This window comes from Ixodes scapularis, unplaced genomic scaffold (assembly GCF_016920785.2).
Source record: "Ixodes scapularis isolate PalLabHiFi unplaced genomic scaffold, ASM1692078v2 PGA_scaffold4__175_contigs__length_147842914, whole genome shotgun sequence".
Classification (NCBI taxonomy): domain Eukaryota; kingdom Metazoa; phylum Arthropoda; class Arachnida; order Ixodida; family Ixodidae; genus Ixodes; species Ixodes scapularis.
In genome coordinates this window covers 45,158,503-45,182,591 of record NW_024609879.1, presented here as the reverse complement: position 1 = coordinate 45,182,591, position 24,089 = coordinate 45,158,503, and the positions used below count along the sequence as shown (strand labels likewise).

General features: G+C 48.1%; 1 protein-coding gene across 1 annotated transcript; it reads left to right on the top strand.

Annotated features, from left to right (window-relative positions):
• The first annotated feature begins 5,490 nt into the window (after positions 1-5,490).
• LOC8032769 (fructose-2,6-bisphosphatase TIGAR) lies at positions 5,491-21,422 on the top strand. Its single transcript, XM_002400317.5, has 6 exons — positions 5,491-5,631; positions 6,370-6,407; positions 8,695-8,813; positions 11,622-11,696; positions 12,730-12,840; positions 15,884-21,422. Exons 1-6 carry the CDS (start codon positions 5,606-5,608, stop codon positions 16,544-16,546), a joined length of 1,032 nt encoding a protein of 343 aa, XP_002400361.3. The 5' UTR covers positions 5,491-5,605; the 3' UTR covers positions 16,547-21,422.
• Positions 21,423-24,089: the final 2,667 nt, after the last annotated feature.

Below are 24,089 nucleotides of genomic sequence, written 5' to 3'. Positions count from 1 at the left end.
CTGTGCAACGTACAGTTGTAAAGCAGCATCCTCATTGATTCTACCTTATACTGTTGCGGGTGAAGAAAGTTTTTGGGTACACGATACTTAAAACAAGTCTGGCACTGTACGTTGTGGTTCGACACCCACTAATGTCGTCGTCCTTATGGAGCCTCATCAATTAATAATTACCTCGTCACCTCATATTGCTCCTCATTAACAGTACGTACAATAGGCTACCGGCATATTACAATCCAAGAATTGAAAAATTTAGTCGTTCCGTCCTTCAACAAGTTTATTATTTATACATTGTTATTACGTTACATTACCTCGAAACGATCGACGTCCATCGTCGATCTTCAAATACTTATTAGCGGCGAGATGTTTTGGTGGCGCCCTCCTATGGTTCCCCCTTGTGACGTCATTACCTTGCGAACAACAAGTTCGATGGTGTTTGTAAATAGCATGGTGGAAGCCTGAAATCATTGCGCTCTCAAAGGAACACTGCCAACACCGTCGAAATTAAAGTTCCTTCATTCTTCTTATTTCCGTCGATGGTATACCCTTTCCTTTCCGACGTCATAGTCAGCTTTTGGGCCAATCGTGAAAGGCCGACCACAGCGACGCTTTCGGTTGCGCACGTCGCCAATACCTGTATAAAAATTAGACGCACGAGGGGGGGGGGGGGGGGGGGGGGTCGGTGGCCGAGTGCATGGTCTAGCGCACTCTCGGAGCACTTGGAGCGAAAGCTCGCGCTGCAGAACCCACCCCGCCCCTGCCCGTTTCGACCTGGAAGTGCATCGCACCGGCGTGCGGTCGTGTATCACTACTGCATGGTGCACGTTAAAGACCCCAGGCTTGCGGCTGTACCGCATTGGCTAAATTGTTCATCTACAGCTGAGACACCAGACGCCCACTAAGGCAGACTAACTTCCGGCTGTATAAACATACACACAACAATTTGCAATTAGACGCATAATAACAAAGAACACAGCGTGCCGCATCTTTTCTTTTGATGCCTTTTTTTTTTTTTTTTTTTTTTTTTTAAACCAGCGCGAGCTCGTGCGTTTTTTCTTTTGAGACGGTTAGAACGGTCGCACATAAAACCCGCGTTTCTCCTACCCGCCCGCTTCCTCCTCTCATTATGTGTATTTTGTTATAACTAAATAAGCTATAATGATGGTGTATTATTCATATTTACTTTCAGTTTCAGTCAGGGAAAAGGAGTTTCGCGGGAACTGCACTCTCAAGAAAAAAGGGTGTCAAAAGGTGTATTCTTACACCCTTTGTCCCATATAATACACACCAGAATTTCAATTCGGCGTACAGTGCCCTACAGTCAAACAGAGGGCCCAAAATTTTAGGAGGGGCTTGATAGCCGTGTGGTAAAACATTTTAAATAGCTGAAGTACGTATGGAAGACCACATAGAGAAAGCACCGAGTTTTTACAGTAGGGCCAAGAAAACCCGAATTATTTTTTTCGTGTTCAGTAAAACGTACATTATCTATTTTAATAAGTTGTACCACACGGCTATCAAGCCCCTCCATAAATGTCGGGCCGTCTGTTCGACTGTAGGGCGCTGTATGTCGAATTGAAGTTTGGGGGTGTATGATATGGGACCAAGGGTGTAAGAATACACCTTTTGACACCCTTTTTTCTTGAGAGTGTAGAGCCAATAAATGAGCTGCGCTTAGAGTATCGGCACTCTCTTCCCCGACAGTATTGTGAACGCCGCCATTTTGTTGCTTGTGCAGAGCAGGTGCAACTGCCGATCGTCATGATTCAAAAGTGCGACATCCTCAGCATTAGATTCGGTGTTAGGAAGCTCATGTAATGTTGCTTTGCTTTTTCGAAAACTGTTTAAAGTGGAGGACGGAAAAGCGTTTCTTGTGATTTCAGATAAAGCTTCAAATAACTGGCAACCATGATTTTAAGCCACAATAAGGCCAAGTGTCGCTACTCTGAAGCGTAGCTTATTTAATGACACTATTCATGCTCTTGTTCAAGAGGCTTGTAATACCTGGACGGGCCATGACGTAAACCCCGTGAATTCCACAAGCCACTACCTTTTGACACCTGCCTCTTCTTCATTGTGAAAATTTAATACATCGCAATGTATATCTATTTCAAACAATAAATGTTATTAGATGCCAATAAATCTGTTTGATGTCCAAAACAGATATGCGTCAAAAACGGGTAAGTTTGAAGGGCTCCTGGAGCGTTATGACTTTGAAAATGAAAAAAAGCCATCGTCCACCTCTTGGGCAACCATTGTAGCTCTAAATGTTATTAAAGATTTTATCATAGTTTAATTATTTCTTCAGCGGCATTTGAACTACCATGACTCGAAGCACAAAAAAGTGCTACGTTTGATATAAAATATCTAAACAAAAAAAGTTTACACAACAGTAATTTTTTTTTGCATATTACCAATTATAAGCACAACATCTGTAGCTAATTTCATTTCCCTAGCGCTTGTCATTAAAAACATATTTGTGCTGAAAAATGACAATTTTAGAGCAATATTTGGAGGGATGAAAAAAACAAAGTGGTGCAAATACCAAAAAAGTGTATCGTTAGATTCTGCTCCGACATCATCTTAACAAAACTGCTATATTGGAACCGTGCTATCTTTAATGGATCGTTCATAAAACATGAACTAGCGGAGCAAGTGAAGGTCCGCGCCATCATATTCGCAGCGCTACAAATGCGCATGAACAGTAAAAACCAACACATACATAATATCAAATGAAAGAGGATTGCATTGCCTTTCGAATGACATCAATCCCACAAAACAGTATTTAAAAGGAGATGAGTAATCGCCTGCCAAAAAGTACCTAAACTGCCACATTCAGTGGGACCGTGGCCTCAATCCAGCGTCCACTAGCGACGGAAGATGGGGGGAAGGTACGTCTTTTTTTTCGTCCTTAGACGATTTACACAATATCGTGCACAACAGCTCCTCATCACTGATCAGTGCTGGCTTATTATCAACCTACTTAATTGCACTTGACGTTTGAGCGCGGCTCGCCTAATTGTAATTGGTCAACAGATTGCACACGACCATATCGGCCGCGCTTCAAAGATTTTCATTCTCGCCGTCTTGTACTTTTGCTTTCGAAAACCCCCCTGGCTCCACAACGTTGCCCTATTCGTGCTCCCACGGAATCTATTAGAGTAGATTTGGGACATAGCCATGGTTAATATAGTACATAAGAACACGTACAGATCTCCCCCTTTTATTGATAGCAACTCACCGGAACAGCTGGACGATCCAGAACTCCGTGGCCGATATATATAAATGATCTAAAGGCATCTACGCGCGACACAGGTTCAGAACTTTGGCGCGGCGTCAATTCTTGACCGGTATCCAAGCGTGCAAAGGCACAAAGATGCATCACTCGGCGTGCCAAGGAAGCTTTGATCACGCCGCGATACCGGCGACACGTTTTCGACGAGTTGTACCTTTTGATACGGCTTCACGCACATTGCACTCGCTAAACACATTCACACGGCGTCGGTTCTTGGTCGGTATCCAAGCGCGCGAAGGCACAGAGACACGGCACTTCGGCGTGCCAAGGAAGCTTTGAACACGCCGCCAGCCCTTCCTTTCGACGCGTTGTGCCTTTTTCCTGCGACACTGCACTTTCGTAAAATTTTCCACGTGTTCACAACGGCAAGTCTCAACAATGCACAGAGTCTCAAAAAACTTCCTCGGCAAATGACGACGAACGAGTAGAAAACGTGTCTACAGCACGCTGGAAAACCGCAGCAAAAGGCTAGCAAAACGGGAAATCGTATCCCAGCGGGGTACGATTTCCGGTGGCTTCACTTGCGGGAGCGGCAAGCGCGATCCAGCAATTGTTATTGAGATCAGTGGCCTCATCCCATGGAGAATAGAAGGGTAGGAGAGGGCATGACGTCGGCCGCGTAGCCTCCGCAAGCCATGCTCCCTTGACGCCTCGCCTCTTTCTCATTTTCCTCCTTACTCTCCTCACTTACCTTGCCAACGTGACCACATCACGTGACCGTAGCTCGCCTTCGTCTTGCTATGGGGTACTAGATTACACCACAGTCTAGCCTTCGATCTGATAAAACCTACCGGACGGAGCGCGCGCAAGCCTGCGAGGAGTCCTTCTACAATCAACCATTCATCTCACACGTGACATGTCACGCGCACCAATCGCCAGAGAGATCTGCGGTCACGCTGGGCACAAAATCGTTTAAACTTTTTATGACTAGGCTTCACCAATATTGCAACGTGCCCCCTCCTAGTACTTCTAACCTCCTTGCCTCATCCCACTAGCCTTTTCTAGTATGCGCCGTTTTTTTTTCCGCCGCTTGGTAGCGGGTATGTCGACGGGTCATTTCCCCTTTCCGTACTTTCTAAACTGCATTTGTTTCTTTTCTGATCTAAAATAGTGAACAAAAACTACTTTAATACATAATTGAAACGGTTCGCGACACTTATATTTTGTATCTCGACTAAAAAAAACTCTTAGCGGCTTTGACCAGTGACAAGCCCAGGACCAAAGACGTCACATTTTGCGCGCTTTCGGTACAGCGGGTCGCCCTCGTCGGTGGAGGAGGTTTCCGCGTCGTCCGGTTGAAATATGACGCACTGATATTTAGTTGCTCTCTCCGTGCCCGCTGGCTTGCCCCAACCCCAAGAGACGTGGAAACCGCAAAAAAGGTAGACGCTTAAATATGATTGCAGGGCCCCTTTAATCAAAAATTATAAGTGATTTTCTGAAAATTTCAATGGGAAAAAGGAGCCCATTTTTGCTCGTTTTCGGTTCCTGGTGCCATAGAGCCCCATGTGTTTGAAAACTCCGTCGGCCGCCATTTTCCCATTGACATTTTCAGAAAATCACTTATAACTTTTAATGCGTTCATTTCTGTTTTTGGGGAAGTGCTCTTGTGACCGGGAGGGAGGCGGGGAGTGTAAAGTGGCTGACGTCATGCCCTCTCCTACCCTTCTATCCTCCTTGGACTTGACGCAGTGAATCACGTGACTAGTCAGATGACGTCATGGGGTTACGTGACGTGACATTACCTGACAGCATGCCTTGCCACCCGTCACGTGAACACGTGACACATTATTAATCAGAGTGCCAATTTGCAAAAGCGCCACGATAACCGACAGTTTCTCACACGATTTGATCAATACATAGAAATACAGCTGCGAATTGTTTACACAAAAGAAAAAAAAAAATACCGTGAACCGTTTTGAACCGGTTAGCATTATATTTTTGTTCCGGTTCTGTTCCTGTTCAGTTCCAAGAAGGCGTAAATATATCGGTTAGTTTCAGTTCTGCTTCGGCTAAAATAAACGGATCGGTTCCGGTTTTCGGTTCGGTTTGATTCCGGTTCGACCCTCTGGGTCCAGGCTTTTCGGGCATTTCTGCTTTTTGTACTTTCTGCTTTTTGCACTCAGCAGCGTTTCTAAACTCTCCAGGAGATGGCGCGAGTTATTACACAACTCCTACGAAACAACGACGACGTATCCGTCCAGTCACTCGATGAAGTCGCCTTCTCGCGAAGTGTAAATAGCATGTACGAATTTTGAGCCCATTAGTCTTTAGCGTGTGGATTTGCCCTTTTATTTTTCCAAGAGCGGGGTTATGTTTGCACTAACCTTAGTGAGGCAGTGAGTATGAGCCACCGTTTTCCTCATTTCGCAGTATTCGCAAGCAAAGCGCGGCCACATCGACACTTGTGCCTCTCTCGGTGCGGACGGGACGGCTCCGGGAAAAGCAAAATGGATGAAACGAAATATCCGCGGACCTGAATATCGTTCATTTCGCTCGCTAACGCTGCTGCGTTGTTCACAACCGCCTCCGAAAAGAAGCGAAAGCTCCCTTCTTTCGACTACACACATTTATTCCTCCGTCACGGGCTTGGGCGGTCTGTAAACACTATGTAAATGAACCAGAGATGTTGATATCTCCCGAGTTGTCGGCGGCAGGATTTTGTTTTGCCCTGGCGAAACCTTAATTGATATGCCTGTTGTTTTTGTTTTTCTCTCCGTCTATTACGTTTCTTCTAAGCCCCCACTCGAGGTGGTTTTGAAACCCAGAACCGTGTCGTGGAAAGAAATAACGATTCAATCGACTGGGTGTCTTCTTTTCTTTTATCGTCTGGGTTTCGTCGCTTTAGCCTTGGCTCTGTCTGCCCGCTTTCCCAAAGCCCCTTCTAGACGAGATAGTTTATCGCGGAAAAACCGCTAATACCCGCGTGCTGGAGAGCCGTCGCTTGTTTTTTGTAAACTTGTAGCAAATAATGCCGCGGCGTCGGTTCCTCCTGTGTGCCGGAAACGTCTGTTGTGACCACACGCACTGCAGACTCGAAAACGTTATACTCGATTTTCATTTCTTTTTATTTGCAGTGGGGAAACGCTGCACAACAAGGACAACGTTATTCAAGGTGATTTTTATTTTATTTTATATACATTGTAATTTGTGTTTTATGCGTGCGTGTGTGTCTTCATTCATGTTGATGTTGCACTAAGACCGTGTTAATGGCTCTAGCTTTTTTATTATTATTATTTCTGTGTGTGGGCTCGTATTTTAGCACAAAATATAGTGATCTTTGAAGCATGCCATACCCCCATTTCACAGCAAGCTCTGCATTCTGTGACCAATGTGTCATATGCAATAGGTTATTTTGCCCATGCGATCATTACATGCCGTAGCGCTCTCCTGCGAGATTGTAGCAAAAATAGGTCTTAGCAGCATTCCAGTTTTGCGACTTTCTTTCTGAACTCACGTCCTGCTGCCCCGATATGCAGTTGCCTAGCCAAAGGAGTATGCTACTCTTCACGTATACGTGGGCTTTAGTTTGTCTTGCTCGTTGGTAGAAAGATTTAAAAGGCTGCTTCGACTTGGAACGGTTCGCCTCCCAACAAATTTTCGGCCATTGCTGGACACGGGTATGCAAATCGTCAACCGTATGGCGAATTATTCCTTCTATTTCTGATGCTGGAACTGTTCAAACAGGCATAGTTCAGAGTAATCGCTAGACGAGGAATGCGATAGCAAGCCTTACGATTTGCCTTGCAGGAATACTCTACTTCGTTTAAAAGGTCAATGCACCTCATTTGCAGACGGGCATCGAGTTGGCGTCGCCCGCTTTTACGAGTCGCGCCAACACGATGCAATCGTTGAACAGACTCGATGAGAACGGAAGGGTGGAGCATGGGTTGTCCCTCCTTGAGCGTGGGACTCTTTCGCTAATACTTCGGCTTGAGCCTTGAGAGCGTGCACGCGCAGCCAAAGCATGTTATAAAGCAGCAAGCGCATGCTGGAGGCCAAGCGTTCAAAAGAGACTGCCTGTCATTGGCATGCTCTCAATGACTATGGTCTGTGCTTAGACGAAGCATTACGGGAATGATTGTTCACCTTTGGGAGGGTAGAAGACAGGTTGCCGTCCTCCGCGGTTTTCCAGAACAATAAAAAACAAAAGCGTTCATGAAAAAATGGTTAGGGGGGCTATGTTCTCCAAATGTTTCGTTTCTCCTAAAAAGAAACGGAAGTGATGGAAGTGACGATATTGCTTCTGATTGGTTAGAGGCTGAAATGACGAAAGTTCCCTCCTTCGTCATTTGAGCCTCTAGCGAATCAGACGCAATATCATCACTTCCGTTTCTTTTTAGGAGAAACGAAACATTTGTTGAACATAGCCCCCAGATATCTATTTCGTTTCAAACACTTTTGTTCACCCACGGCGTGTGAACGCGAAGCCGATGCCTATCGACATCGCCGTAACGTTTCACAGCTATCGCTGTGATCATACTGGGGATCAACGCGGGACTATCCTTTTTTTTATATGGCTTTGTGGGTCATCGCTTACTTGCCGCATAGGCGCCGGTCTTGCGATTCACCGTAATGCATCAAACCACACACGTGGTATTCCAGGGTGGTTCGGCCGAACTTAGGAAGGTTTTGGGGCCATTTTTTTTAAAAAACTTCAAAAACCCCATAAGTTTGCTTTTTCTTTTTTCGTCGCTCTGTGAAAGGCTCCAAACTATGTAAGCTAGTATATAAGCATAGTGATTTTTTAAACGGGCCTTTATCTGTTGCAACAAACTGATCAGTGGAGCTAGTTGGTTGATTACATATATTTAAGCTCCAAAAAACAAGGACAGAGCGAAGAATGTTGCCAATACTAGCTGCGTGTGCCTTGTATTGTCGTTGTTCTTCACTCAGTCCTTGTTCTTTTGGTGCTCATATGTGTGCACTTCATCTGTTTTTCACACAATGCCGTGTGCAGTAGGTAGCCTGTGCTAAAGTCCCTAAGCTACGCATAGGGCGTCTGCACTCCAGGTTCCCCATTTTGAGGCTCGACGCAGAGCGTATGCAATTGGTGATTGTCCCTCTTTAAAAGGACGGCTTTCCGAGCTTTAGACACAAGGTCGGGAGGCTCGGGCGACGTCGCATTGCTCCGCCACGGACCATTTTAACATCTCCGGAGGACAGGAAAGCCGTTTCTTGCAGTTTCAGATAAAGCCTCGGACATCGGCAAATGACGGTTTCGAGCACCAAGATGGTTGATGCATAGTTGCTCCAAAGTGTAGCGTGTTCAATGGCTCTGCCCCGCGTAACAATTGCCACGTGGCGGAACGCTAACCAAAAAATGTGGCTCTGTGCTGAACTGTCTTCTCAAAAGAAGGTTTCGTTTGAGTGCGTGACAATGCTCTGCCTCCTGGACACAGGCCAGCTGGACGTGCCACTGTCCAGCATCGGCTTGGAGCAGGCGGAACTCCTGGGCAAGCATTTGCAGCAGCACAAGTTCACCCATGTCTACAGCAGTGACCTGTCCAGAGCCAAGCAGGTGGGTCCAGTGACTGTAATTGTGTTCTGGGTTTGTTTAGGCAGCGTTAAGTTAGTCAGTTCCAATGGACGTCTGGTGTCTCCGCTGTGGATAAGAAATTTAGCGAGCGCAGTACGACTGCTAGGCTGGGGTCTTTCACGTGGAACACACAGTAGTGTTAGACGGCCGCACGCCGGTACGATGCTAATTCGCATCGAAACGGTCGGGGGTGGGGATTGAACCTAGGAACCCCTGGTCCTGCAGCATGAGCTTGCGTTACACACAATCTGACTGAAATGCGTTAGCATGCTTGGCTAACCGCAACCCTTCTGGTGGGTTCAGCCGTCAGGCCGTTGCCAAACGTCTCTGCCCTGAGGATCCTAGTAGCAAAGGGATGGCAAGACTTGGCCGGTATCTTGACACTGACCAGGAATAGCGTTGACATTCCTAGAGTGCAGACATTTCCAGGTGTGAGAAGCTTTAAAGGTTTCATTTACATTGCAGTGGCAATGACATGTCCTCAGGGCCATTGGCCATGGTGTCCCTGAACTGAGCCTCTCATTTTACTGTCGAGGCACTACCGTAAATCCAGAAAACTGACCCACGCCCGAAAAATAACTCTACCCCTATTTTCAACGTGATTTGCTTTTTTTTTTTTCTTTTCAAAAGCAGCAGAAGATAGCTTATTTTTAGTAAATGCAGAGTATGGCTGGCCAATGGTGGCCCTGCCAGAAATGACGTTCAATAGCTGCGGCGGGGGATAAGCGAACATTGCTGACTTGGGAGAATGGCCATCGCTATTTCATTGCCCCCACCCCCAACGTGATAACAAGTTTAGCAGATCACAAAATACAAAAATAGCAATTCTTTTATATTTTCCTCAATCGCACACTGGAAATTAGCCTACTGTTCATTTTCACCCGATTTGCTCTAGATTTTAGGTGGGATATTTTGATAGGTGTTGTACTCCATGCACAACTTAGCTGACAACGCCATAGATGCATGCAGTTAAGTATATAGAAATCATGATTATTAATTAAGGTGTTTTCTTTTGTTAGAAAAGTTTATATTTCCAAAGTTGCGTCAGCATTTTTTTTTTTTTTTTTAGCTTTCTATGTTTGTGCCGGCGGGCAAAAAGCAGCCGCAATGCGGGAGCGGTTCCCCCGCGGTCGTTAAGAGACGTCTCGGGTTTCGGGAGTCTGCTCGGACCGAGACCGGGAGAGCCTGCGCTTGGAGATGCTTGTGGCTTTTAACCGAATGTGCCTGTATATTTAACCGAATGTGCCTGTTTTGCCGCTTAGTGTAAAATTGTTGCTTTTTGCCCGATACAATAATTTAGCGGTTGGCGCCACCCAGACAGGGAAAATTGCAGAGAACAACTCTACAAGGAATTTGGGTTTGGCGGTTGGAGCGCCAGGCTGACAGCTCGCCGACCATTGGAGAACAGCGTACCACGTGTGAGTGGTGGAATTTGAAGAGATTGGTCGGTTCCTGAGGGGAAAGGAGGTCCCGACGGGCTTACAAAAGCAGTGGGAGATTCGGATTCGGACTTTGGATTTGATTGAGAGAAATTGGGGAAGAGGGTCGAGACTTTAGACGAGGCAGGATGGTCTCCCAAGTTGGGACTTGTGACTAGAGTGTAAATAAATGCACATAATTCTCTACAAGCAGTGAGTCGACCCGTCACTCAGCGACGTTCGTGCCACCACGCTCCGGACCATCGGAGTGGAACCTGCCTCCCACACCACCGGGAGGACTAACAACTTTAACTCGTGCCTTTTCATGCATCGATCTTCGTCCACATGATCACACTCTTTTCCGTAACGGAGAGCAGAGTCGGGTGATAAAAGGGGGGCCGTTGATTGCTCTGGTGAACGTGTAGCTCCCACCGCCCTGTCAGCTTAGGGGTGAACGGAGCGTTTGGCTGAGCTGCCAGCTTGTGTTTCAATGTTGTAGCTATTAAGTGTTAGCGTACGGAATGCCGTGGTGCAGATTCCGTCAAGTACACACAAGCCAGCGTGGTGGATTACGGCAGGCAGCCATTCTAGCCGCATGTGCCATGATTTCATCAGAATAAAGAGGTTTGCGTGGCTTAAAAGGTGTTATCGTCTTGCCAGAAAGAAATGGCCCTGAATATATATAATATTTTACCCTCACAAAACTGGGAATTGTGCTCATCACGCTTCCGTTTTACACTGTGAGAGGGATATTTCCCCCTCTTGAAAGTGTACAATAATGTTTTCTTGTGGTAAAGAGCACCTCTGAGGCTGGTAGAAAAAAATTGGTCCTTTTCAAATTGCATTTTTTGCTTTATTCTGGAGCTAGACATTTTGACTCTTGAATAAAACAGCAAATGTTTAGTTTTGATAGGGCTAGTGCTTCAGCACGAAGTTGCCATTACCTCAACGACCAGAGATGTTTAAACCTGAGAGCAAGTTCAAGGTCAAAGGGACAATGTCTGCGTGTCTCTTTTAGCTCTGTTCCTCGGTCCTTGAGACTTACGAAAGCAAATGAAACCTTTCAGCCATACCGATTGGCTCACATTCCAAAATGGCTTTAGTCGCACGAGATTGGTTGGCCAATATTTTCACATACACATAAGGCGCAATAGGAGGAGCGGACGTTAGAGGCACCACAAAGGACGAGGACTACTTGAAGGAGGAGACTGAAGAAGTGTCGGCGTTTCTCCTGTCCCCTCCTTCTACTCATCACCGTCCTTTCTTTTTTCTGTGTGCATGACGTTTACCCATTAGACCATCGACCTATTTTGGACATCTATCGAGACGTATAGTGTCGGTTAGGTTGAATGTGGCCCCACTCTCCCCCCAGACGGCGATGAGCATCCTGCAGATGAACCAGGTGACCGTCAGCCCCATTGCAGAGGACCAGCGCCTAAGGGAGAGGGTGAGTTTACTGTGCTACGTTCCCGCAGCTTATTAATATTATTATTATTATTATTATTATTACATATTATATTAATATTATCATTATTATTATATGGAAGAACCCTTGGATTAGGAATCCAGAAAAGGGGGATTAGTGACCTGCAAGTATTTGGTGTCCTTTCTGTCTCTTCTTGCACAGGTCCACAGGAGAGGGAAAGCGTCTTTGTGTGAGCCAATGTAATCCAAAATGCGCGCAAAAGCCGCCTTTGGGGAGCCCAATCTAGGCCAGAGCATAGGCAGTGCTGCGGACAAGTATAAGTGCAAACAGGGCGGGCGATAACTGGCAACTGACGTTGGAACACGAAAAAGACGAAAAATGCAAATAATAGTGCTAAAAAGTAAAAAAAAATGTCCTTGTCCCTTGCCACCATTTCGAAGCATTCAGTGCCGTTCCTAGACGTGCGACGCCATCTAAGGTATTACGGAGAAACTCTACTTTAGATTTTTCAATTCTGGTTTCTGTTTTTTCACGAGGGTACCATTTTTCACGTTTCCTTAAAGTTCCAGGGTCATGAGCGATCGCATCAAGCGTGGTGTCTCTTCGTAGCTTGCCAACGTTCCTCAGAAACGTTATCTGAATCGCGATTCTGGTGCATATGCAATCAATTTTGTGGACTGCCCTCACACACTCACGATCCTCACAGCCCTCACGGGCCTCATGGCCCTCACTCATGCTCACACTCATGAATTTTCCTGGTTCAGAAACTCACTCACCCTCACCTCACCTGTGAAGATGAGGGTAAGTGAGGGTGAGTGAGGGCCCTCATGAGTGAGGTTTGCCGAAGTAAGGATACAACACATACAGAAACACGACAATTACACAACGGCGCACTATTGATGCTGTCCGATTGGTCTCGTCGGCTCGTAACGTCAGCTGCGTCTGTACTCGAGGTGAAACAAAGTGTAGCCTTGAGCATGAATCAGTTGCCCTCAAAGACGCCCGAACGTCTTGAGCATGTCCATCTAAGTGTGGCGCGCGCGTCCCCTTGCAGAAGTTTGGGTCAGTGGAAGGCCGCAGCTTCTGCTACCTGCGGGAGGCCTCCAACAAGGCGAACCAGTCGGTGGGCTCCTACACGCCCCCGGGAGCCGAGACCCTGGCGCAGGTGAGGCCTCTGTCTGGGAGCCGAGAGAGGGGTATCGGGGCGGCACTACGGTGCCTGCCACGTGTCTGTGACCGGCGCGTTCGCCGCAGTGTCGACTGCAGTCCCTCGATTTCTGCCGGACGACGTCGAAAGAGTGTCGCGCTGTTGCCGGCCGTGGAGATGGACGTAGCAGGTGCCCGTCTTGTCTTGAAGTTTCTGCGGCAACAAGTGGGGACGCCTCAACGAAGGCGATGATCGCGTACGCTCCTCCTCTCTTCCCGTAACTTTTACGACCGACCTACAACGGCGTTCATTGCCGCTTCGGCACCACTTTCGACGCACAGGCAATATGGGATGCCAAGCACACCGATCGAAGACGTGCTGCAGTGCGAGATACGGTCAAACGCCTTTACAGCGAATGCCTCTACTGCAAGAATGCCCGTTTAACAAAGTTAGATAAAGTCCTGGCTAGTCCCCTGTGAGTTCAGTGTGTTTCTCCAACTACTAAGTCGAATTCCGGGTTAACAAATATTTCCGTTTGACGAAGCAATATTGCATGGGCCCCCCGCAAAGCAAAGGTGACCGGTATTACGAATTTTCTCATCAAAAAGTAATGAATTTTACGTAAATTGTTGCTTTCAATGCTGCGGCAGCGGTTGACACCACTGCCACACCACCTTTGGCGTGCCCCTCCGCCGTCGCCGTGCTGCGCGTTTTCGGTTTTGAGTTTAAATAATTTGTTAGTGTGCAACCTTGTGAGTAGATTGCACCATGCAACTACGTTGCTGGCTGTGTTGAAAACCTGTGCAAAGCAACATAGTCGCATGTGTTATCTAGACACAAGGTTGTGTACTAACAAATTATGTAAATCCAAAACCAAGAATGCGTGGCGCAACAGCGACGGAGGCAAAAGTGGCGCAGCGGATGCAGCGCTGCATCTGCTGCATGCTCGTGTGTACTTTCCTTTGCTTTCGTTTTCACTTGCGCCATTGATCGAGTATGCGCTACTGCACCCCAGGACGAGTATTTTTGTGAACGCTTTGTTATGGCATTCATACACTCGTTTTCTTATTTTGCGCATACGTCGGCGCATTTGGAAGGACCTGCGCGAACGACAGTGTATATAAAAAAAGTATTTTCATGGGCAGTGGCAACTTCTTCTATGCTGTTTCGGCATTTGTTTGATTGATGGGCCGGTCTTCGTCGGGCTCCAAGATTCCTAATCTCGCTCGATCCAAGCCCCGTATTGTTCCGCCTCAGAGCAATCCTATGCAGTCGAGGAAACGTGACCTGTGCGACTCTACCTGCGATGCCAAAAACCAAGCGAAAACGGTAGAGCTGCATCAAAAAACATGCCTCCCTCCTTGTGCCAGACAAATGAGAAAAAGGGCTTGTTGTGCGTCTCTCCTCATTCTCGCTACGCCGTGCGCTCCAGCTGTCGCATGTTGAAAGCATAGCCGATTCTCCCATGCTGCTACGGTAGTGCTGCCATGCCTACTCCTACGAGAGAAACGCAGCCGCTTTGAGAGCTTCCTCCCAGTGACTCGTTGCCCGATTTAGAGCAGGCCAAATTTACACAGTCGGCGAACGCCTCTCATTCGTCGCACGATCGGGGCTCAATATCGGCGGTTTTGTTTCCAATTGCGATTCATATTTTCATAAGTCGGTTAAGTTTGTTGCATGGAGGTTTGGACAGTGGGAAATTAGTCTGCAGCAAGGAGCGCCCGGTCTCTTGGTTGTAGACGACGAACTTTGCCAGTGGTGGTACTGGCGGTGCAACTGCCGGCCTGGTGTCCTTCAATTGCGTCTTATGGTGGCAAGTACATGGACGCGTGTCGATACAATTTTCACTTGGAAAAAAAAAATGCTAATCGAGGCTAAGATGCCTGGATTCCGCGATACAAGCTCTCACCTCACATGGCCCGAGCTGCGATGTGCCGGCAGATGAGACCACCATTCCCCCTTTCGACGAGTCCGTTGTCGACGTATGAGACGTTTTTGGCGTTACCCCAACTATATTTGGCGCCATACTTTTTCTTAAAACGCCTCGAATGCTGCGCAGGCACTTCAATGTGCGGTAACATGAATTGAGTTTCGTGCGATAAATTTTTTTCACACTCGACTACTACAACGAAGTTCCCGGTACTACAAAAAAGTTTGCTGGTCCCGCGGACTTTGTTATAAAGGCGTTTGACCGTAAGCAAAATGTGGCGAGTGAACCTGACCAGCTTAAGATGGGGCTCGAGTGCGGTGCCTTGGAACGCTTCTTTGACCTGTATGTTTGCTGTCTCGTTCCGGCCATGCGTCGAAAGTGGTAACAATTGATGTCACATTGTGTCGTGTTGTCCAATGTCGTGCATCTGGCGGTTTGTTTCCACTCAAAACATAGCTCTGCTCTCGTGACGTGTTTGTGTGGTTTATTACTGCTCTCTTTTCATTTGCCTCATGATTCGTTTGAATTTTGGCTTTCCCAACTTTTTGTTGTGTTAATCGCCCTTTTGACGATTCCACTATTTTTGGCTGCGGGCACAAGCTCTTTGCTCGAGGACGCACGTCGGCTGTACAGATTCTCGCTCGTCGGGAGCGACTGCCTAACATAAGGCTACGAGCTCTAAATTTTCGCGTCGGGAAAATGTTGCCATTAGGATAGCAGTATTTTCTCAGAATGTTGCCATAAAAATTGTCAGGAAAGCAAGAATTGTCGAATGAAGACAATTTTTTAGACACGTCGAGCTCCATTAATTTGGCAGCGAATCGAGCAGCAGGAACGACAGTGCGTTTGCCCTCTTGTGCCATTAAAAAATGCCAGCACGTCGGCAGCATGGTGCCATTTTAGTGTTCTTGTTATCACGTCAAGACCAGGTAAAGGGCCCAAAGTAGTTTTATAAAGAAATCGCAGCTAAAGTAGTCACTGGTAAAACTGCAAATTCATAAAAAGTGAGGAGCACGAGGTCTCCTCCTTGCCTTGCTTTGGCCCTCGGCCTTTCGAGGGTGATCTCTTTAGCCCCACACTGAAACGAGCTCGAAACCTTTCGCGTAACCGAACAGACACCGCTCCTTTCAGGTGCGGCAGCGGGCGGTGGCCTTCTTCAACGACCTCTGCCAGCTCCTGCACGGCTCGTCCCCGGCCGATGACCGCGAGAACCTCAGCCCCAGCAAGCGCAAGCGAGGCGACGACCCACCCTCCCCGCCCCTCTCCCCACCTCCTCCCCCGTCGGCCTCGCCACCCCCGGCCCCGCCTACCTTTGCGGACGACCTCATCCGCGCCTCCCTCAACCCCGGCGGCAACGCCCCCCCGCCAAGCCACGCCGCCCCCAACGTGTCCCTGTCGCCGCTCGCGGAGCAGTCGCCACGCAAGCTCTCGGCGTGCAGCTCGGACGACGCGGGCGACGGCGGAGCGCTGCTCGCGAGCGTGCTCGTGGTGAGCCACGGCGCCCTGCTCCGCGAGATGGTGCGCCACTTGGTGGAAGACCTCGGCTGCTGCGTGCCGGGGGGACGGGGCCAGGCGCTGCGCATCAGCCCCAACGCGGGACTGTCCAAGTTCACAGTGTCGGGCAGCGGGGAGCGGCCCCGCGTCGTCTGCCACCTCATCCACGACAAGCAGCACCTGTTCGGCGGCGGCTACGGCTACGGCTTTGGCCAGGGCGCGGCGGCGGGGCAGGACTCACGCGGCCGGCTTCAGGCGGTGGAGGCGGCCGGCCTCTCGGTGGACGCTACTGCGCTCTAGTGGGGGGTTTTCTCGGGAGGCAGGCGAGTGCATCGTCGCAGCGACGGGAGTCTGGTGTTTGCGGTGGTCTCTCTCAGTAAGCCGTGGGACGGTCGCCAAAAGGTGAGGTGCGACGGGGCATCTTTTCTTTTACACTAGATTTTATTGCACGAGTTTGCTGCTTCGAATTGTCCCCGGCAATCGGACGTCGCGCGTTCGAAAGAGCGGCGGCCTCGTGCTAAAGCCTGAATGATAAAAAAAAATACAAAAGAACTTGTTGTCGCTCCAACCCCGCTGGCGACCCTGGCGTTAATTTGCGTTCCTCGTCTTTCTTTTCGTAGCCGTCTTGCTGTTGTGTCCTGTTCCTCGCCTTCGGCGAGGCAGTGGAAGAATTACTCGACGATATGGATACGCAGAAGCCGTCTGGTGATCGCAAATGTTGTCAGATTTCTTTTTTTTTTTTTTTTACTGGTGTACGAAAACGGGTAGCGTTTGAAGTGCAGACAAGAAACTGGTCTTAAAGGAAATGGGAACAGCTCGGCTGTCACCCTCGCTCGCTTATCAATTCTTTCGCGTTCAGCTGCCGTGTCGTCGTCTTGCAGGAGTTTTGTTGCCGTACTGCTGTTTGCGCTAGAGCTTTGTGTGATTCGAAACTGGCAACGCGAGGATAATGGCACCATTTTTTCACCTCGTGGTGCAACTGTCCAAGAGTTCCGATTACTCTGTGACGTGCGCTTTGGTCGCGCCACTGCCCGCGATGGCGTTGGCGACTTGTTTCCTTGCTCCCTTTACCGTTGACACGACTGCGCAGCCCTCAACGATAGCGGTTACGTTGTTCGGCCGAAGCCCTGGAGCGGGGAAGCTGCGTTCGGAGCTTGGCACTTGTGTTGTTGGTGAGTCGGTGTAAAGACTGTTCCTCATTAATGGTTGTTATTGGTCATTGGAGACGCCGAGCTGGTACGCATTCGGTTCGGTTACATCCTTCGTGCGCTTCCTTCGAAATGTCCACATAAGCCAAAATTTGAAGAGGAGAGGCTTGAGCCAGCATTTTGCTGAAACTCTCGGCTTCTACTGCCTTGTGCATTTTGCTTTGACGCGGGAAGAAACGTTCGCGCCTGGGTCGCAGACTGCGTTCGGTACCATTTCAGAGATATGTTGTAAACTTTGTCTCTGAAGCAGTTAGTTGAGCTTAGAATTAAGAAAGGGACTTTCATTTTCACTTTTCTCGGCATTTCCGTGTAGTCGCTTTCTGCCGATAAATTCAATGAGCCCAGTGAACGAACCAGGAGCTACACTTTTTCCTTCTGGGACAAAAGGATTGGCGACTACTGTTACACAAGCTTTCGCGTTTGGGTCGGTGGATCACTGTGCAACTGCGTTTGAGGGATGTTTTGCAAATGCACAAGCTTCCTTGACAAAGTACTTAAGATTCTCAATATTTTTTTCCTGGTTATGCAAACTGCTCATTTGACTGATTTCTTATCTCGTTTACGCTGTGTATCAGCGTGCGACATTGCATCCCAATTTTAAAGCCTCGTAGGGTTTATGTGTTGCATTGTCAGTTTGTTACGAGAGGTGTTCCCCACTCTGCCATGCTCAAGTATTCATGTCAAGCCTAACAACCTCCAGCATTGTAAAACACACTCACTGTGTGCAACACAGTGCCCCAGATGAGACTTCCAAGTTTTTGGGAACTGTACCACACGGTTTGCAAACGGTTGTTTGGTCACCCCATGGCAACATTGCGAGACATGGACGTAAATCGAGCTCTCACTGTTACGGCACCCAAGACCTGGGCAAGCTGACATCTTGGAACCTGAGGCTCGTGTAAAGCGACGAAAAAAAAAATGAATGGAGGATGCGTTTCTGCTCCCTGGCTCGTGTCTCCGAATTAATGGCGTTGGATTGAGAGACACTAGAGGAAGCCGATCCAGGCCAAGCTAAGCCCAATGAACCAGGCTTCGCTTACCCCTGTTTGAGGCAGAGCAAACTTGGCCGTCTGCTTTTCCGTTTTCTTTTTCAGTCATGTTCAGGGAAGCGGAGGTAGGCTAGGCACTTAGATTTTCTAAAGCTATGCGGCGAACGCTAGAATCGGCGCACTTTTGGAGGCGTCGCTTGCAAGACTGTTCGCCGTCGTGACATTTTCCTGCATCTCTAAAGACATCCGTCAGGCTTGCGAATTATTTTTAAATCTTGCCGCAGATTTTGGGCAAATCTTCATTCGCTCTCGTACGAGACGGCTTCGGACATGCCCCCCGCGCGTTTGGCTTTCCTTCCGAACTTGGAATGTAGTCCACAAATGACTTCCAATTGCAATTTCCAAGTTTCCTTTTCCGGTTTTCACGTCAAGTGTTTAAAACGAGTCCTTGATTGTCCATTTAGCGATGACATATGCCGTGTGTAAATTGCCACGCAACGGTTGCTTCGCGACACCTGCTGCAACCGCGCTCCCTTTCAAACTGTCCTTGTAAGAAGAGGGACAAAGGTCGAAATTATTTTGAGCGCCACCACTGCCGTCGCGCAAGGCTCGACGCCTCAAATTCGCTTGTCCTTCAATTGGCTTCTCTGGCAGAGGCTCCAATTGGTCGTCGCCCAAGCCACTTGGTGACTGATGCATGAAGTGTATGCATCCTTTTCGAAGATCGTTCCCACAGCTGCCATGTGGTTGGTCCGTGAACCGACGGAGTGCAGTTTAACGTTTTATAATGTGTCGAACACTTTCTCCAGTCGCGAATCTGGTTGGTGCCATGCGAGCCGCATGTTTGCTGTTTGTGCGTGGCAAGGCTCGAGAACACCGGGGATCCGTCTTCCAAAGGATGTCTCCAATGCCTTTCCCTCCTGCGACGCGGCGCAGTTGTCGTGGTTGTGTAGTTCTGCACGTGTTTGTTCCATCTTCCGGCCCACCCAACTTCGCTGTTTGCCCGACATGCGCCTCGTAACGCCAGGGGAAAAGCTTTTTGCTTGAAAGTAAAACTCACAATAACGCTTCGTTCCCATGAGGCTCGTTTTATGCTGCGTTCGGACGGGTTGCACTTTACTGAGACGAAAGACTCCTGCCATGCAGAGGTGGCCCGCCCTCCCTGTAAAATTGGGTCCACCCAGTCGCGTGCCAGACGCTCCAAGAAGGTATTTTGAAATGTGCCGAAATTCCGTCATCGGTCAAACGGCGCAGCCTTCGCTCGACGCAGTGCACTTGCCCGTTGCGAAATTCGGGCCGCAACGTCATTGGCATTTACCGCCACGTGCGACTGAAAACCAGGAACTGGAAAAATTGTAGGTGCAGTCTTAAAAACTATGCAAGTGACCTCTCTTAGCGTATGTAATGTGCAGGGATGTTCGTGGGGGAACGTTGGCGTACGGAGAACCACGGGAATGCGCTCTCACTGCCAGTCAAAAAAGTTTGTAGCGTGTCCACTTTTTTTGTAATTTTTAAGCTGTGTGCAGCGATGTGTGCAAACGATTCCCTCGGCGTTATTCCGACGTCATGTGGAGTGCGATATTGTAAAATGGGGGGCACTGGCTAGCTGACTTTGGTGTCGCGCCGGTATGCCCCCCTTCCCCTTAATTCGGCGAAGTGGACAGGGTAGAGTATCCATGGGCAAGTTGTGGGAATGTGAAGATTTGCTGGTGTATGTTCAAGTGTGCGGGAACTCTCGATGTTGACAACTGCTCGTGACAAGAGCTGTCCCGCTCTTTATTTCTACACAAGTAAAAAAGAATGGCAATCCTTTGTATCGCAAGATGTTTCCCTGAGCATTTTTAATTTTTTTCTTTAAAAGATTGCATTAATGTTTGAATGCTAATATTACTGTAGTTCGTTGCAACTCAAGAAGGTAGGGCGAGGGTAAGACGGGCCGGGGAGGAGGAAGGAGACGGAACGCTGGAGAAGAGGGGGAAACCTCCTTCTCTCTTTAGCGTTCCGTCTGCCTCCTCCCCGGTTCGTCTTACCCTGACCCTACCTTCTTCAGTTGCAAGAAACTATAGCGGAAGTGCTTTTTTTTTTTTAACTACTGTAACATACCGGGAGAGCACCCACCCCCGCTTCCACTAAAAAACTGGCTTAATCTAGACATAAGCTTTTGTCCGGTCAAATTGGGCACTTAACGTATTGCTTGCAGAATTCCCAAGTTTAGGAAACATAATGGCGGGCGCTTGATTGAAATGGATGCTTCTGCAGTGTCTTGCAGTTCTGCGCAGAGCCCTTCTCATTTGTCTGCCTCTTTTTATTATTCAAACGAATGACTGCTGCAGTGACCTGAGAATCTATGAAGTGTATGTGTTTAAAGAAATGAATGGACCTGGTGAACTTGGTGAAACTAGGAACGCACTTAACTAATTGTACTTTATACGAAACTGTCGGCAAAGACCCGTGGCTCGAGAACGACCACTTGGATCGAGGGCGGGGCACGGAGTTGAGTGTTTACCGTGCGTCGAGCGGTTCAAAAGGTTTAGAAGCACGGGCTCTGTTCGTTTCTGCGTGCTATGTTAGAAGAAAAACAAATTGTTTCCGATTGCACACTTTTTTTTTAAATTTGTACTATTCCAACGCGGAGAGAGAGTCGTCTGCTTCTTGCACAGGGGTTGTGGTGACGTCGGAACGACACCGAGTTCCAATTGGCTTTGATCGGAAGGACAGTGGGCAGACCTCGATGCTAGATGCCTTGAGGTCAACCCACTATTTTTTTTCGAACAGTCAATAAGAGCTCGGCATTCTGACACCATCGCAACCCCCGAGCACGAAGCAGACAAACTCTTGCTCTGCACAGTGTAGGCAACGTGTGGCTGGTGTGTTGCAATGTGCCTCAACGGTTTAGCACTGCACCACAAACGTTTGCGTGCCATGTGTAGGAATTCTTTCACAATGCTTACAGACCAAATAAAGAAAACTGCACTTGTGGTTGTTTTTTTCGAGTTTTGGAGTTGCACCATTGCCATAATGTTTACACACACAGTGCGTGACACCGCTGGCCGAAACGAGCCATCGCCAGATTTTTTAACTTGACACATGTTCTAGGGCTGGCTTTCGAGCATGGACGACTCTACAAGATGTGGGGAAAATCGCAAGACCGGTTGTGTTTACATAAGGCCCGTCCCGCGGTGGGAATCGAACCACCGACCTCTTGCTTTACAATTCTATATCCTATCCGTTCAGCTCTCGTGACACGGGCACAACGATGGTTGTTGGTACTTGTAAGGAATGCGGAGCGTGAATTTTGCAGAAGGGCTTCAATTAGAGTGGCTTCGGGTAGCGTGGCAAGAGTTTGTATATATGTCAACCCGTTACCCTAAAACCTATGTGGCTCCAGTGTTAGGAGCATTGCAAAACACATTGCCCATTGTCTCTTCCAACTTTGCCTGTAAAATTAAGATACATTTTTTTTTTTTTTTTTTTAACATTGAAAGGTTACCAAGTGTGGAGGAAAGCGCCTGTTTCGGGCACTGATCTGATCAGTACAGTGTGGGGCCTACCAACATCTTGAAGTAAACTGCAAGAAAGTGCCAATGTTGTGCTCGCACTAACAGCGTCGCCCAGTGTACTAGTTGATCCACTGCATGCTGCTGCATTTAGCAGAGCGTGCTTTAGATATCTAGGAAGGAAGAATAAAGTGGGGTGCATGCGTTTCCGAGGTTGCACCATGCATGATGCTGGAATTTTAGGAATACGCAGTCGGTACTAGGTTGTTATAAAATGAAAATTGTGTTCCTGTGGACTTGCGTCGGTTGCCGACACCAACCGTGGCATTTGTTTCGGAAAATCGATTGTACTGGAAAGATGCCAGGATGACTCGACATTTGGCACCCACGTTGGGAAAAGTGTTTGGTGTTTAAATCTGGATATCGGTTCAAGTTCCTGAGGTATTCATGCAGTCGAAGAGCAGACCTGAATATTCTGATCCAAATCAATCGGTTTAAGTTTCTTCTAAAAAAGAAACTGCAGAGTACTACTAGCACCAACTTCCAAGATAGTTTGAAAAAAATACAGGAGCCAGTGCTCATCTTTTCAAAACTTTACCTGGCACCCATATGTCAATTCTGACAAGGTTTCTGTATCCCAGGTCAAGGAACTTCTTGCATACCATTGGCACGAGTTAGTTTAAAAAGCAACTCCGCTCACTTCCGAAGATTTCAGGATAATGAGTGACTTCACATTAAAAAACCCTAGTAGAAGACACTACATCGTTTGCTTCGCGAAAAATGGGATATATATTTTTAAATCTAATTTTAAACACGAGCGGAAATCGAAACCGAAACTTCGGCTCCGTCCGTCAACATTGGCCTCGGGCCGCCAAGAACATGGCCATCACATGGTACGAGATGTCACGTGATCCTCTACTCAACGACGGGCGGGGCTGGGGCAGGCGTGTGCCAGGCGCAAGTGTTGTCTGCACCGCACTCTTCGTCAAGTTTTAGAGTCTACGACATTCGACAACGTCAGCACAATTGCAGCATAAGTCTGTGCATGTGGTGTCCGTAGTGTGGATGAAACTCCGAGAGGCGATAGTCACAATGAGACGGCGGCGGTTGCGACGCGGGAGACGGCGGTAACGGCGAGAACACGGCGGGGCGGCCGGACGGCCGGACGGCTTTCAAGAAGCACGCTGTGCAGGTGCGTTACGCCAATCACGGGGACATCACCGAGTGCCGAGAGGAAACGCTGCTGACGTCATCCGCTACGTTCACCCGGAGGGGTAAAGACAAGCAAAAGGGGGAATGGTGATGAAGTTTAGCTCAATGTTGACTGCGCTGTTGGTTTCGCATAATCGGCAACTTGGCGAGTTGCAAAATTTGCCAGACCGTTTAACTGCGTCGTAATATTTGATGTGTGGTCTTCCTAGGCGATACTGAAGACTGCATTGTTTTTTTCAAAATCAAAAATGAAGCAGAGTTGCCCTTAAAGGTAGGTGCTGGGGCGGTAGCTTACAGGAAGGGGGGCTGGGTGCTAGGCTAGATCTGAACGGCTTTATCGGTGTCTGGAAATTGGTTGCCCTTTGCTGCGTCCTTCAGCCATTGTTTTTGTTGCCACAGACGGCACAAAGCGGAAGACTGCAAAGTGGAGGAAACAAAAAGAAAGTGCCCACAAAAGGTCTGGAATGTTTGGTGTAACTGACAAAAAGTGATGTGGGAGCAATGAACCTTGTAACAAATCCCCGGTGCCTTGCTCCGACGAGCATTCGGCAAAAAGCTGGGTACGTTTTTCAATATTTGTATTTTGCTAAACAAAATGGATCTTTTGTGCATCAGACAGAAGGCTGCGACTATCATAAATTAATAGATGCGTAGCAGTGAAATGGCATTTGAGAAAAGGCCAGAGGGGATCCAGACGAAATGGTTTCAGGTAGAAACCTGAACAAAGTAGTTCCACGTTAGTTATCTTGCACCTTGCACTCGTTAATTTTTCTAGATTGCTCCTCCAACTTTTTTTTACGACTACCGTAATATCCGGAGAGGAGCCGCACCCCTGAAAGATAACCATCCCTATTTTTGGCTTAATTTTGCTAAATATTCAGAACATTGAAAAGTAGCCCACTTCTAGTATAAGTGCAGGGCCTTGGCCATTGGTGAC

Coding starts and splice junctions, on each gene's coding strand:
- LOC8032769 (XM_002400317.5), top strand. CDS start 5,606: ATGTTTGCACTAACCTTAGTGAGGCA. Junction 5,632..6,369: donor GCACTAACCTTAGTGAGGCA/GTGAGTATGAGC, acceptor TTTTATTTGCAG/TGGGGAAACGCTGCACAACA. Junction 11,697..12,729: donor ACCAGCGCCTAAGGGAGAGG/GTGAGTTTACTG, acceptor GTCCCCTTGCAG/AAGTTTGGGTCAGTGGAAGG.